The 15,903-nt window shown below is 36.9% G+C and overlaps 1 protein-coding gene across 2 annotated transcripts in view; it reads left to right on the top strand.

Annotated features, from left to right (window-relative positions):
* Nucleotides 1-15,903, top strand: part of LOC133526764 (mucin-2) — a 113,160-nt gene that overhangs the window by 72,606 nt on the left and 24,651 nt on the right. For both annotated transcript variants that reach the window (XM_061863483.1, XM_061863484.1), the window contains 2 exons: nt 13,693-13,791; nt 14,001-15,881. In XM_061863483.1, the coding sequence (XP_061719467.1) occupies nt 13,764-13,791; nt 14,001-15,881 (1,909 nt within the window). In that variant the 5' untranslated portion in view covers nt 13,693-13,763. The remainder of the gene's footprint in view (nt 1-13,692; nt 13,792-14,000; nt 15,882-15,903) is intronic.

The following is a 15,903-nucleotide window of genomic DNA, read 5'->3' as shown; positions in this document are numbered from 1 at the left end:
AAAACAGTTTTCTATGTATTTTTTCTGTGGCTACTTTTTCTTACAAAGGCTTTTTATACCTTATCCTTTTCATCTTAAATTAGGATGGAAACTGTATATTAGGATTAAAGCAATAATGTAAATGAATATTTTGTACTGTATTCTTATTCTATTGTCGGGCAAAGCCTCCTGTCATCAGCCGTTCAGTTAGAAAATATGAATCGGTATTTTTATTAAAATGTAAACGTATGTCAAGATGTATGTAGGAATTGACGTCAAATTGAGGTCATACACACAATAAAATGTTAATAAACTGTCATGAAAAATAATTTTTCGTACCGATATTAAGCTCAAAACCCAACTGCAACATGCGAGATTGACTAAGGAGTTTCTTCAAGGAATTTAGCTTAGGTACACATATCTCGCACTTAAATGACTACAGCATGATGCACCATAGCCGAAAGTTATAGGTTTACAGAAACCGAAACATAGGTACTAAAATAATAGAGTCGGACCAAGCTTACTCTGCATTGAATTTGCAATGACAAAGTGTGGAAATGACATCATTTAATGTCAATTTTTTATGAAAATATGACGTTTATAATGTCGGTCCCTCACTTTGTTCTGTTCAAATCGGTGCAAGTTGGCTTAGACGAAGTCTAACCTATTCCGGATCTTAAAGTAAGGTTAGCAAAGGCATTGCATCAGCCTCGGTATAAGGGCATGTGTACACATCGCTCGTGCGCCGCGCGCCGCCGCCGTGCATAACACCACGAATTACATCGAAATACACTCGCGCGCACAACTGTTCTGTTCGATTAAACTAACTCGTCTGCACCGAGTTTGTGGAAATTTGGAGGCTATGGTGATAATACTACACTTTGTCACTGCAAAGTCTGCAGAGTTAGCTTGATCTCATGATCTGACTCTACATCCTTCATCTTGGCGATAATCGGTTCATTCCTAAAGGAGTCTTGAGTTGCTTTTGGCAACTTAGTGGAATAAGTACCAAGAATTCCGACTTTAAATTTTAGAAAAGTTTTTGCCACTAGTGTTATCTGTGTCTCAAACATAGAGGGAAACTTATTGTGTTCCTTAGATTCGGTGTCTTAATTATTTTACGTTGGTTTTCTACCAATAACAAATGGCCAACGACCACTGATTTTAAGAATTACGTCTTACCACTAAGCCACCGGAGCCCTTGAAATTTTTCATTAATGACATCTATTAGGTATTTTAAAATTTATGTAGGTACATAATATTTTTAAATTAATATAAATATACAAAACATGCTACTGAAAATAGTTATTTGTACAACAAGATAGCAAAGTTTGATATTTCTTCGAGTGCTCTTTTTGAGTTCCGTTCATGTGAAAGATTTTATAATAGATTTACGAGCGTAGCGAGTGAACCTAATTTAGAATCTTGAGCATAATAAGGGACTCAAAAGCGCACGAGATGTAAATAACTTTGATCTCGTGTACCACACAAAACTTTTCACGAAAGCAGTGAGAACATATATGGAAGGTAAAAATACAAACTGAAAAAATGTAATCCGTCTTCATCACTATTTTACTCGTTTTCTTAAGGTATTCTAACAATTAAGTTTAATTACCGCAATAAAACAACCGAAAGAAACTTAAATAAAATAATACGGAAATGATGAAATGACGACGACGAAATACAACTTTTTTGTAAAAAAAACTTTGTAAGATACGGTCCGAATTGCGGATACAACAATTTGTCAACTATAGTTAGAGATCGTTAAAAGTAAAATTATTTACTTTGCGTAACAATTGCGTAATTTTTAAGTTCATTGTTTTGATTGTATAATTCAATACGTAAAATATGGTGTTTTTATTAAATTTAAAACTTTTATTTAATTAATCAATTATTACGAACGAAGACTGGTAGGGTGTTTTGGAACGATGCGGTCTGACTTATTTCGGGGTTCTATTATACGCCGTCAATATACTGTTGTATTACTTATGCACTTTTTTGTCTCTTCTTTTTGCTAATGACGTGAAAAGGACAAAGACAATAGAATCCAAATATTTTGAACTTGTATGTTGCATGTTGAAATGACATTCGAGTATAAATATCACTTGAATGTTATTTTGTCTCACTCAGTGAGCAAAATGCGACTTTCATCATCGTTTTTCAGCAGCAAATTACCCTTGTTCGAGCTGCTGACGTGAAAAGAAAATGTATAAAGCTTTAGTCTGTGACTGTACCAATGTAGTGAGCAATGGCAGAGTCGCTCGTTAAGATTCTAGTAGCGCGACGTGCAGCGTCGTATCTACCTCAATTTAGCTTATTTCCACATTGGTTACAGTTTGATAGTAGACCTAATTTTGTTATCCATAAGGTTAATTTTACATTTACAATATCTATAAAATCAAAATATGACTTTTAAAAAGTAATTATTCTGTTCTTGTAAATGTCGCGCAGGGAAAGGAATTTAGTCATCAGTACAAATGCTGCACAAAGGATATATTATTACTTATATGAGAAGGTAACTATTAAACAGTAAGTGGTTAATTCATTCGTGCACTACCTGTTCTAAAAACTTACTGTTCTTTATATCCTGCTACCCTAAGGTTGTCTGGAAGAGATCGCTTACAGCGATAAGACCGCCTGTTGCTACCTTTCTTTACATTGTAAATCTGTTTTTTAAATTTGTCTTCTTTGTGGTGCAATAAAGAATATTTACTTACTTACTTACTTAATCTTATGTTTCATTTTTATTGCATTAACTTTGCGATTATAATTACATGTATCCATAAAATCTAAATATGACTTTAGAAAAGTAATTATTCTGTTCCTGTAAATGTCGCGCAGGGTAATAGTACGGTCAAATTAACTCAAATTTCACTAAAGTCAGGAACTAATTCTAAGGACTAATAAAATCACTACGGATTGTTTTGTATGGGCTAAAAATCGAACTTTATACAATCGTTACTAAATTCACCCCCCCGGAAAGGGGTGAAATCGGCTGAAAATAATGTAATGGTTGTAACTAAGAAGAGAAAAAAGGTGTACTCGGTGCAATTTGGCGTACGTTTTACAACACTTATATCTAAATTCGCACGTGTTATTTATGTTAATTTAAGCTACGGAACAGGTAAAAAAAAAACAACATACAAAAAAATCTATTTTGGCCATTGCGGGTCTGGGGAAAGTAATGTACTCGGTGCAAATTGAGTAAATAATTAGAAAAAATATCTAAATCCAATGTCAAATTCGCACCAGGGTGTGACACCCGGAAAGTAGTTTTTCTTGTTTTACTGTCGTTGTACTTCGGGGGAAATTTTAATACTATTGGAAATTGATGCAATCATATTCATTTGATTTTGTTTACATTCGCACCCCATAAAAAATTGGCATTTTTATACGGAACATGCAATTTTGTAATCAAGTACCAAAAACGTAGAGCAATAAATACACAGAAGCGACAAGCGCGTGATTAGTGGCAAGAGAAGGAACGCGCGTAGATGCACCGACGAAGCACGGCTCTTGAGGCACGAGTAGTGGCATGTACCTACTGCAAAAATAGTATGTTTTTTTTTTCTTTTATACTACGTCGGTGGCAAACAAGCATACGGCCCGCCTGATGGTAAGCAGTATCCGTAGCCTATGTACGCCTGCAACTCCAGAGGAGTTACATGCGCGTTGCCGACCCTAACCCCCTCCCGCCCCTCGTTGAGCTCTAGCAACCTTACTCACCGGCAGGAACACAACACTATGAGTAGGGTCTAGTGTTATTTGGCTGCGATTTTCTGTAAGGTGGAGGTACTTCCCCAGTTGGGCTCTGCTCTAGATCTGGAATGACATCTGCTGTGCTGTGCCCTACCACACATAGCGAGATGACATTCACAATGCCCATACCTCTCGTAAAAGGTTTCTGAGTATGCAGACAGACAGTCAACAAATTAAATACAGGTACGCTCAATGTTTGTTAAATTCGAAAAATCGCGTTTTTCCATATACTTACGAAAACGTTAGACTACTTATTTCACTCAATGATTGTTTAAAACAATAGTTCCGTTTTAATGCCAGAAGAAAGATTTGTGCTCGTTGCCCGTCAAAACTGTCTCGGAACAATCGCTGCACGTAGGGTTTGAGATCCGGATATCCGGATATTTCGGATATCCGGATCTCAACTCCTACTATAAGATCCGGTCAACTATAAGATCCGGATCTAGCGGGTCATAAGATCCGGATATTACGGATCCGTTAAATATGGTTATTGACCTATAACCGAAACAATTTTCTAATGAAATTTGTGAATAATTTTGTCATTTAAAAATAGTATTTTCATATATTTAAGCAATTCAAATACTAACAGCACATCAATTTTGATAAGTACATCATGTCACGCAGTAACTTTATACAATGAATGCGAATGTTGCTTAATGCAAACATTAGATTATTGGATATCCTGATGACTTGGGGCTATAGGCTCAAAACAAAAGCGACCTGGAGGCCAAGGCTAGGATAGTAGAGTAGGAAGGAGAGAAAAATGGTCTGATAATCAACCACTAGAATATCTCCAAATGAATAGGGCTAAGATGGTCGGCTCTTTATCATTTGTCATGAAGGGCATAGTGACAAGTGATAAAAATAGAACCATGCTGCCACCGCAGATCGAAAAGAAAAGACCTACCTAAAGTAATCGGGAAGAGGAGATAGATGTTCGAATCCAAAATGCCCTAAGATGCTCAGCAGCGCTTCACCGAGTTCTAGTATCCAAGCTGATCAGTAGACTGTCCATGATTCAAGTCTATAAGACAATAATTAGATTTTGATGAATGGCATCGGTAAGTATTACACTTGGACTCTGAATCAGAAAAAAAAGAACAAGTTCTTAGTTAAGAAGACGAAATTCTGGCGGAATATTCTGGGACCTATCAGAGATGAAGATAGAGAAGATGAAAGCGTAGGAAAAATAGGGAGCTAAAGTAGCTAGTTGCGGCACCCAATATAATTAGCGAGATTATCGCCGCACGACTTCGCAGACTTGGTCACTTGGAGTGGACGGGAGAGAATCGGGCTGTGAGAAGATAGGAGCGATGTAGCCCTAAAACGCACTCGGAGTATCCAACTAGCGTGGAGTGGTGCAGAATAGAGCAGAGTGACGTTGTACTTGTGTCAAAGGCCAAGATTCTTTTTGGGTCACTGATCCAGTGAAGTAAGTAAGTATTGCTTTCATAGTTAGTATTTCATGACGAATGAACACGAGGTGAGGCATTGGATGTATTTCCAACTATGCACCAGCTAATCCAGATATAAACCCTCCTTATTAAGTACGGTTTTAGAGATAACATTATGTTAACTATTATAATAATCAAGTAATCATTTAAAATTGGTTGGGATAATATCATTGTATTAAAACATAGTTAAAAACGTAATTTCTGTGTTATCTAAATCCGTTTATTCGGATATTTATTTTAGTGGATATTCGAATAATTAGAATATCACAATATTCTAATTGCAAACCCTACATATAGTAGTGACACCCAGTAGTGACACAAATAGGTAATGTAAATACTGCGAGGAGGATCTTGTTTAGGAAATAATCGGACAGACAGACGGACATGACGAATCTATAAGGGTTCCGTTTTTGCCATTTGGCTACGGAACCCTAAAAACAGAGCGATCGAGTATATTTCTTCAACAGGATGCTCTCTTACAGCATATAAAAAGGGCTTAACAGACCCACATTGGGACCAATTTACCTGAATAGCGACCCACAAATGCTAGATTCTTGCAACTAGGCTTGGCGAAAGAAAAATGATGGACCAGCGTACACCTCTTTGTAGAAAACCCTTCCTGATGCTAGTCTCAGCTGCAAGGAGCTATTGTCTTGCAAGTGCAAAGAACGCTGTACAGGGTGTGGGTGAGTAAAACACGGATTTAAATACACTATGCTTTGCGCATGCGAAGGTGCATGCTCTGGGACAAAATAACACGTAAAAAAAAATTGTTTAATTAGTGTGTTACACAATCAAGTTCTACGTCGAAACAAAAATACTCGTAGTACCTAGTACGCAAATGCGTATAAAGTCCCACTACGATCTACGATTGATTTAATTAATTAGTGTGTAACTTTAATTAGCTAGATCCGGAGTAAATTACAATAAAACGATCTCAGTATTCTTAATTTTGATAATAATACTTTTATCGAAAATATTACTTTACTATAAATATCGTTCAGCAAGTTACCTTTACTTAAACATCATTTGCCTTGCAAATTGTATTGAAACAGCCATCCGACTCTTGGTGGTGTCATCCGGTATGGAACAAAAATAATGTAATTTGCTTGTTTATAAACCGATTTTCAAAATTTTAATGGAATTTAATAGCTTACTAATGTAGCATTCATATCTTGATACAATGTTTTCCTGTAAAGTTACTAGTAAAGTTGATGAAAACAAAAAACGGATTTTTTTTCGGGAAAATTTAAATAAAACTTAAAATTTCTCGCAAACTATGGTACTTACAAGATCAAATGTTTAAATGATATTGTAGCGCATTTAATTTTGCTTTTTATGACACCCCACACAAGCTTACATGTGATATACTTTCTGTGGTATACGCAATATTCTGAACACGGCACCGGCCATTTTGATGACGTCATAACTGGTGACTTAACCACGTTTGAAACTGTCTCCCGATGGTTTTTTTGTCAAAATAACATGCTTAACAACATACTAAAATATGGTGCTGGTTTCATCAAAGGCACCTTTTGGGCCCTATATGACCCTAAGGGAAGCGCCTTCATACCTACTCGTATAACATTTTTTTATACAATCAAACACATTTGAATAAGTAGTCGATAAAGCGGTCAAACACCGATATATTATTAATATGTTGTAACATGACATCACTATTTTTGATCTCACATAGACAATTTACGCACAAACTTGCATTTCATTTTTGGTCGCACTTTTGAAGTTTGACAGTCGTTCTTGATATCCTATTTCTATGTATCCGGATCCGAAAAATTGTCGGATATTGCAAATCCTAGCTGCGCGCTGCGCTATCTCCCCGCCCCGCGCGCCCCGCGCCGTGTGCGGCAACCACCTTCGCTTGCAGTTCGTTGCGATTAATTCTATTTACTTTTTGACAAACTTCCGGTAAAAAAAATCTATTTTTTATTTAGTGCGAATGTAGTGTCTTTAGATAAGTACCGTTTTTAAAATTTTCACGTCTCTCTTAATTTCCCCCGAAGCACAATGTACAAAATAATTAAAAATACATGTTCCATAATTTGCCCAGGCGTGCAAAGTTAACTGAATGTTTATAATGCTTTAAAAAGCTTAACTTGAGATTGCACCAACCGACTGACTTATCCTCGAGCCGCAATCGAAAAAAAAATTTTTTTTAGGGTATCATACATTGCACATCTTTTTAATTAAGATATACTATGCACCAAGGTGTTCTCTATACACTACTTAGCTTGAACCCAATAGCTTTTAATTTACTCCAAAATTACGGCACTTTATAGTTTATACCTAAAATTTAACGGTCTTCCGTACATAATAAAAACGGTGCAACTCGGGGGAAATAATCTAGTTGCGCCATCTAACGAATCCAAAAAAAGCACGACTACACGACTTACTTCCATACTTTTCGTTAATTTGACTATACTATAAGGAATTTAGACAGTACAAATGCTGCACAAAGGATATATTATTACTTATATGAGAAGGTAACTATTAAAAAGTAAGTGGTTAATCTTATGTTTAATTTTATTGAATTAACGTTGCGATTATAACTAACAAACGGCGCGTGTAATGCTTAAAGTGCACGAAATAATAGTAAAAGTAGCCAGTTCCAGCCACCTTGCTGCTTACCGATCTTGATGTTTGATCATGATGATGCTTAACTGGAAGAGATTAAAGAGAAAAGTTCGCATTTGTGTACATTTATTGTACTAATCTATTATCTCCGTGTTATGTTTTTTACTACTACTATTTTTCCTTACCTTCTATTTTCCCCTGTTAGTTCTCTACACAAATACAAACATAAAAATAAGAAGCTTTATCTAAGATCTGTACCTACTTATAACTGGTAGATTTAGCCATGGCTATGATGATATTTCACATCACTACGACTTCACTAAAGGGAACGCAAGCGCACTCTGTCACGATTTTACCTCAGTGTCTTTACCATAAAACCATCGCTATATATAACATTATTTTTCTTCTCCTCAAATATTACGTCGTTTGTACTAAACTTCTAAGTTGTACCACAAGTTGAAACAGCAATGCATTACGTGCATTGCGATGCTACAGCTAAAATGTCTACGTAAAAATGTCAACCATTGCTCGAGGAGTGGTCGGTAGAAACGTGTGTGATATATTTATCTTTAATCTTAATATTGATGGATGCATTACTCACGATTAATGCATCTAACTTTCGATGACTATATGTAGCTTAATGGGCGAACTAGTTGTATAAAGCAAAAACATTTGTCACATATCATATAGGTATATTATTGTACTTAAGAATAAGCTACAGAGACCTCCGGTGCCCGAGGCAAGGATTGAACCAGCACCTTCGGCCACGAATAGCAATTAGATTGTTTTATAGCGGTCATGAAATCAAAGTTATTCAGCAAACACCTTATAAAACCAGTTTTTGTACTTTCAATTGTATATTGAATATTGATATGTGCAAAATTTTATCCACTCTACTTAAAATCCATAAAACAAGTAATTATTTAATGTGTTCTCTTCAAATATTTGTCACACTAAGGTAGAACTTAACATGCTATATAACACGATATGTAGACACATACATAAAATTGTCAATCAAAGGGAGTTTCTTGAATTGGTGCCATGACTGGTTTAGTATTCAAACAGTGACCGACGGGCCCACAATGCTCATATCAACGTCAAGCTGATGTTTTATTTGATGTACCTACACAATAGGTAATGTTTTAGAACTTTAAAAAATCCATAAAACGCAAACACCTGTATAGGATTTTTTATGATGTCCATTGAAAGTTGATTTAAAATGATTCGCCTACATAAACTCTTGGATTAGGTTTAGGCCCAATTGTGACGTATGTAAACAATTTGACAATACTAACACAATTATGGATAAAATGGTGATGTACATAACTTAAAATAAATTGACAAGGCCTGGATATCGAAGTCAGATACAGCACAGTAGTCAGTAAGATTAACGTGCAAAGTAGGGCACCGTGGGCGCAATGGAGACGAGGCCGGGACCTCTGCGCGTACGCAATTGTACTGCTGCTGCGTGACCGTGAATGTTATGCTGAGGCTATTGATTTGCTCTGTTTTTGGTACTGCTCGTCAGAAATGCTGTTTATGCTGTTAATGCTGTTTTATTAAATCAAATTGTTTGGTTCTCTTGACGTTGTATTGAACATCTAAAACTTCGGTGCTTTGACTTGACATTTTCAATCATTGAAAATTATTATTTGCTTGTTAACTAAACATTGACAAAAAAACAGTAAAGCGTCTAATACTTTTCAGTGGGTTCCTAAATATCAGATTTTTCTACAAGGGTAAAGATATATATAACACCGTATAAGATAAATAAAGTCTAAGAAAAAAACCGGGCAAGTGCGAGCCGGAATCGCGCACGAAGGGTTCCGTACCATTATTTATAAAAACGGCAAAAAAAATATGTTTGTTGTATGGGAGCCCCCCTTAAATATTTATTTTATTTTGTTTTTAGTATTTATACACAGACATACATCATCTGTGAAAATTTCAAATGTTTAGCTATCACGGTTCATGAGATACAGCCTGGTGACAGACGGACGGACGGACGGATGGACGGACGGACAGCGAAGTCTCAGTAATAGGGTCCCGTTTGACCCTTTTGGGTACGGAACCGTAAAAACGTGCGTCAAAAAATTAAGAAAAATATATGCTCGAATAGATGGCGTTATTCCTTTGGGCTATACTCGAGTAGATGGCGACACCGTTTAATATTTAACACATATCAGTGAAAGAACATGGGTCAAATAACCATATGACATTCGTCTTCTGTCGAAAGATGGCAGTAAATTTAGTTGACAAAAAATACTTTGACAATACGCCCCCATTACTCAATTATCTTGGCTATAACGAAATGTTAATTAGGTAATATAATAAATAATTGTTTTATAAAAATCGCCAATAGAAAAACTTTCAGTGTTATCTTTAGCATTACAACTAGCTAGAAATAACCATTAAATAAGATTGAGCTATCGCTTTCGCCTTTTCAATTTAATGTACTACGCTTATTTAGCTCTTATCTACACTGCCTACGTCTAGAACTGGTTCTAGGTAACCTAATTTTGTCTAGAACGGTACCTAATCGAGATTTAAGCTGCATGCTTGCAGCTACTATGTCCTACAAGCCAATTTGAACGTATACTGAAATAATGATATTTGGATCATGTTATTTAGTTGTCGTGCTTTTCGCTTCGTACTTGTCCGTACATGTATTGACGCGGGGGAGACGCACGATAGCTAAATAACATGGTTCAAATATCATTCTGATGTCAGTGTACATTCGAATAGGGTTGTTTCCAATTTTTTTAAACGCTTGTATTATGTTCTATATTAACTAAAAGTTGCCCTAAAATTCAACTTTTATTCTCAAAACGGCTTTAAATATGTTAAATTAACAAAATATATTTTGACAGATGCTTTCGCGCCAAAACGCCAACATAATTGTGTAACGTCACGTCACAGTTTACGGTTTGACAAATAACTACATACACACGTAGAAGATACGAACTGTCAACTGACATTTGTAATTTGTTGTTTATCGCCTAACTGTCAACAGTGTCAATCCGAGAGTTGTGACGTCATCAGTATCTTCAATGACGTTTCGAGTTTGGTCACGTGACGTGTGCCAAAACATATTTTAAATTCAATATTTACAAAAATATGGTCATTACAGGTCCCCTAAAAGGAGTTTAACATGTTCTTATAATCCAAAAGTATTTATTGCGATACAATTCTGCCTTAAGATTTGTAGATGGAAACAACCCTATTGGCCTGCTAGTCAAAGAAAGTCAACGAATAGTTTAATTAATACGAAGTCTCGTTATCGACTAAAAATTTCACTAGATTAAATATGTAGATTGTTTTAACAATTGTCAAATTATATCCTTTAAGAATATACGGGTTTGTTTTTAAAAGGTGACTAAGAGAAGCGACATTTTATAGACGGAATATATTACATAGAAATTAGGCACGATCATACCTAACTAGCACAGTTTAACAATGTCTTTATACTATTAATGTTACACTCGAATCTTGTAGGCAAAGTGGCAGTTTTATTTTGTTTTGAGTTACGCTAGGTTAATTTAAGAAGTTATGAAAAATAATCATAGTTTCTAGGTTAACATCTAAAGGATGTTTGCCCTAGCTGTAACCTACTAGGCACATATTATCCTTCGATTACCCCAAATTGCGCTACATTTTTTTTCCTTTTCGTCCCAAGAAAAATGTATTGCAAATAAATGAGTCTTATTAAACTTACCTTTTTCTTTCGAAAGGTGGAGCACGATTTGTTCGCACCTCTAACTTTGATAATGACCCTCTGCCGTGTACACATTAAGTAGCAGGCAAGCGATAATGGCCCTTAACATTTCGCGCGAGGGTATTCAACAATCGCAAATGGTACGATGGTAATGTAAGGTAAGATTATGGTAATTTGGGTGCAAGCAGGTCACACTGAATCATAAAGTTGACATTAGGCGCGATGTTGTGAACTGAATTTGATATGATTGTTGGTTCTGTTGCTCGCCTAGTTCTATTTTGATGGATAAAGTAGCCACGCGAAATTAAAGTAAGTAAACAAATGTTTTATGTTAGTCTAGGACGGGAAACATTTCTAATTCATTAGAGTTTAACTCTCCGTCTTTGAGTTAAATACGGACGTTATTTTTATCTTTTAAGCTTTTTATTTGCAAGACCATTATGAAAACAAACAAAATGTTAATTAGTGACAACACAATTATTGTTTTTACAGATAAAAAAGAATATTTGAGATAGATCCGGCAGCGGATTAAAAATAGCAAGGAGTAGGTATTCGTTTAAATATATTGTATACAATATTAGTTATTAGGTGAAATGATATAGCACCCATTTGATAGGTGTACGGAACCGTGTTTGACATTTGATATGTATTTGACGAATAATGAGAACACATCTACAAACTAGAGCAAAGTTGGATGGGTTCACGGTACCTACAATAAAGTGTCAAAAGACTCTGAAACTGAACTAACTGATGTCTCTCATGAGTCATGACTTGAGATATGACAAAGAAAATTCGACAACAATAACTTGAACAATCCAATCGCGAAAGTGGAACAAACTTTCCATTTAATATAATGCTTTGAAGGATTACAAACTACTTAGTACAAGTGATACTGTTATACCTAACTTATAGCAGCAGTTTAAAAAGTATAAGTATTGCTTTGTTTACTTCGGTGTAAGGGCTTGTCAGAACCCCTTGTGTATAGTTTATTCGATATCGTGACGCGTGACGTATGTACGCGTTTGCGTTAAGTCTCATTTTGTATGGGATTCAAAAACAGCGCGCCAAGCGGAACGTTTTGGAAATTCAAAATCCCATACAAAATGAGACTTAACGCAAACGCGTACGTCACGTCTCGCTATCGAACAAATGTACACTAGGGGTACAGTTGCTATTAGATCTCATTGTATCTTATTCGGATTAAATTCATATCAAAATTGTAGAAGAATAGGATAAACATTCCACATAGTTCTACGGTAGAATTCTTTCTACTGATATTAGCTGCTAGTTTAGAGGCTAACTTACTATATTGCTTACATGTAACACTTGTAACTACATAGGCAACAAGCGACAAAAGCATGTCGTCACGCTAATCTGCAGCAGTGTCAATAAAGTCATGGGAATGGCCTGTCGACGCAACTGCACTGTAGCTGCAGCCGGTCGGCGAATAAACGCGTGTTGCAACACGGAACTAATCGAGCATGTTTTAATAGAATCGTGATTATTTTTTATCAAAGATAAGATTTCAATTGAGCAATTTTATTGTATCGATGAGGTTCACATTTGCGTTTGTAATTAAATTAACATGTGTTTATCTAACACCTATTTAAACATGTTTTTTTTAAAGACAGCAAAGAAAACCGTATATTGAATGGAGATCGTATAAACGTAGACTGGAAAGGCACCCACACAGGTGGAATATCGACGTAAGAGGGTTTTACTTAAGTAGTTAGGCGCAAAGTTAAAAAAATATTTAAAAGAAGAAAGAGGTTAGAAATCAATCTGATTATTTCCCACTTAGAACAAGGATAAAGGCCTAGTTTACCCCTCTGGGTTGGAAGGTCAGATGGCAGTCGCTTTCGTAAAAACTAGTGCCTACGCCAAATCTTGGGATTAGTTGTCAAGCGGACCCCAGGCTCCCATGAGCCGTGGCAAAATGCCGGGACAACGCGAGGAAGAAGAAGAAGAACAAGGATAAAGGAAACCGTGTCATAAAGATAAGGAGTTAGTATATATGTGACCGCGGCGGGCAAATCGTCCCACTTTGTCGATTGCCATAAGGATGAGATTTGCTTGTATCTTTATACGAATAACTTGTCAAGGCGTCCTTATGGTAAGCGACAAAGTGGGGCGTTTTGCCTTTTTGTATATTTTATTACAAGAAAAATAATTTTTGATTTTTGTTTGTTTCAGGATAATCATGGGACACAGGATTCTGGCAAGTCATTGAGCAATTGCGACATAAAGAACAAAATGAAGTTATAATGGAGTCACCAGTAAGAATATCCTTAGGTGAGTATCCATGGTTATTATTAAATATTTTTTGTATGGTTTTTTTCATCTCCACAATCGAACAAGAAACTCGATCACGCTTTCGTCCATAATACTATTTTGTACTTAATTACCTATTTAAATTAAATTATTTAATTCAGTGGAAGCGCTGCTCAACTTGGACACAATAAAATGCTATTTTACTAACGCATAATGCATAATATTTCCAGGTGCAGCATTAGTAGCATACTTGCTACTATTAAGCAGCACCCCAGCCGGCGGCAACGCGCTCCCGCTCGAAACGACCCCGGCCACCGTCCGCGACGACCGGCCCCGGCCTGTCCGGCTTAACGCCACCTGGCCGCGCAGCCGGCCCCGGGGCCTCGACCCCGTCCTCAACGAACTGCCTAAGGGCTCAGTCTCCGAGGAACACACCGAGAAAAATGCCAAGTATAAACACAGAGGAAGGACTCGTTACTACTCGCGCTCCACCACAGCAAGCCCTCTGAGAAGGGTCAGAACCTCAACCGCAGAGACGGTCCCGGGAGTGATCATAGTGACTCCAACGGCGGAAGTTAAGAAGCCAGAGCAGATAATGGATAGCATGAGAAACTATAAGAGAACGAAAATGCCAGTAAGCACAAGTACCACCACGGAAGATAGTAAAAGCGAGGAAGATGATGATGACGACTCATTTGAGAAATTTACTAGTAAATTTGATGACAATAATTTCTTTACTATACCTGATTTCGATGATGATCATGGAAAAGATTCTAGAGAAAGTCCAAGTGATAAGTATAGTGATTATTCAAGTACAGTACTTAGCTCCTTTTCTAGTTTCCTGCCCAAAAATGATGATGATTCGCCCTACAAATCCAATTTCTTCGATTTTGATACTGATTTGACCACGCCTAAAAATGACTTCTTCGATAAAAAATATCAAGAAGTATCTTCAAGTATTATTAGGAATTTGGAAGCTATCAAAGCAAGATCACCCCGACCCAACGTAACAAATGTACATATAAGTGAAACATTAGGTTTAAGCCCAAATATTACTAAGCCAGGTAATAGGTCTACTATAATTATCAAGAATACCAAAGAAACCCGCCTTATTGACAATGATGGAGCTGGAACTATGAACAAGGAACTTTCTGACGTGCACGGGACAAGCGTTTATTATGAAATGTCCGTACTCTCCACTGAAACATACGCAATAAACAATTCCAATGAAGATGATTGTGACAATGATACATTACCTTCGGAACCTACAGTTCAGACCCCTGCTGAAGACGAGTTGGCATCAATACAAGGAACTCCGTCAAATCTTTTCCCCGTTTCCACAAAACCGCTTTTCCCTGATCCTGATTTGGGATCCACCGTGTCCTCCAACTTTTTACCATCTTCAAGTTCTCTGACACCTTTCTTTAATCCTTCAAGTTCAATACCCTATTCCACCATAAATTCTATATCATCTACTGAGAAGACGAGGCCGTTCCCTAACAGCTTCCCCAGCAGAAATAGAGGGTATTCTAAAAGACTAAACGGCTTCACTGGGGCTAAGGATTCTCCAAATAACGTCACACCTACAGCCGATAATATACAAACCCATAATGTCAGAAACTTCACAAGAAAATTCCATTACACGACGCCTAAAGCAAAACCAATATGGATGACTCCAAGGCGGAATATTACCAAAACTTATCCAAAACCTACTTATCCTACAACAATATACGCGGAGCATTTCAGTATTAAAGATAGAACGACCACAACCGTCCGTCCAAAACAGTCGAATAAAACCATTCTAACCACTGTATCATCGGACATAGATCCAGTTTTGCAAAGCGATGTGAGCGGTGTGAAGAAGCTGGTACAGTCTCAGACGATTTCCGACAACAGTATTCCCTCGCTGTCTAAGAGGGGGTCGATGAAGTTCGGGACTACGACAGCCACATCCGTGGAGGAGGAGATGACGACCACCAGTGAGATGGAAATTCCGCCTACGCTAACAGCGTGGGCGCTTGCCAGCTTAAGAAGCCCTCCTGGACCGGCAAATGTAACGAGTTCGACGCAAAAGAGCGTTGAAGAAAACGAGGTGCAAAAAGTCAATGAAGGTGAGTTTAATTGTTTTTGTAA

The sequence above is a fragment of the Cydia pomonella genome, chromosome 17, assembly GCF_033807575.1.
Source record: "Cydia pomonella isolate Wapato2018A chromosome 17, ilCydPomo1, whole genome shotgun sequence".
In the NCBI taxonomy this organism is placed as follows: domain Eukaryota; kingdom Metazoa; phylum Arthropoda; class Insecta; order Lepidoptera; family Tortricidae; genus Cydia; species Cydia pomonella.
This window is presented reverse-complemented; position numbering and strand designations above follow the sequence as displayed.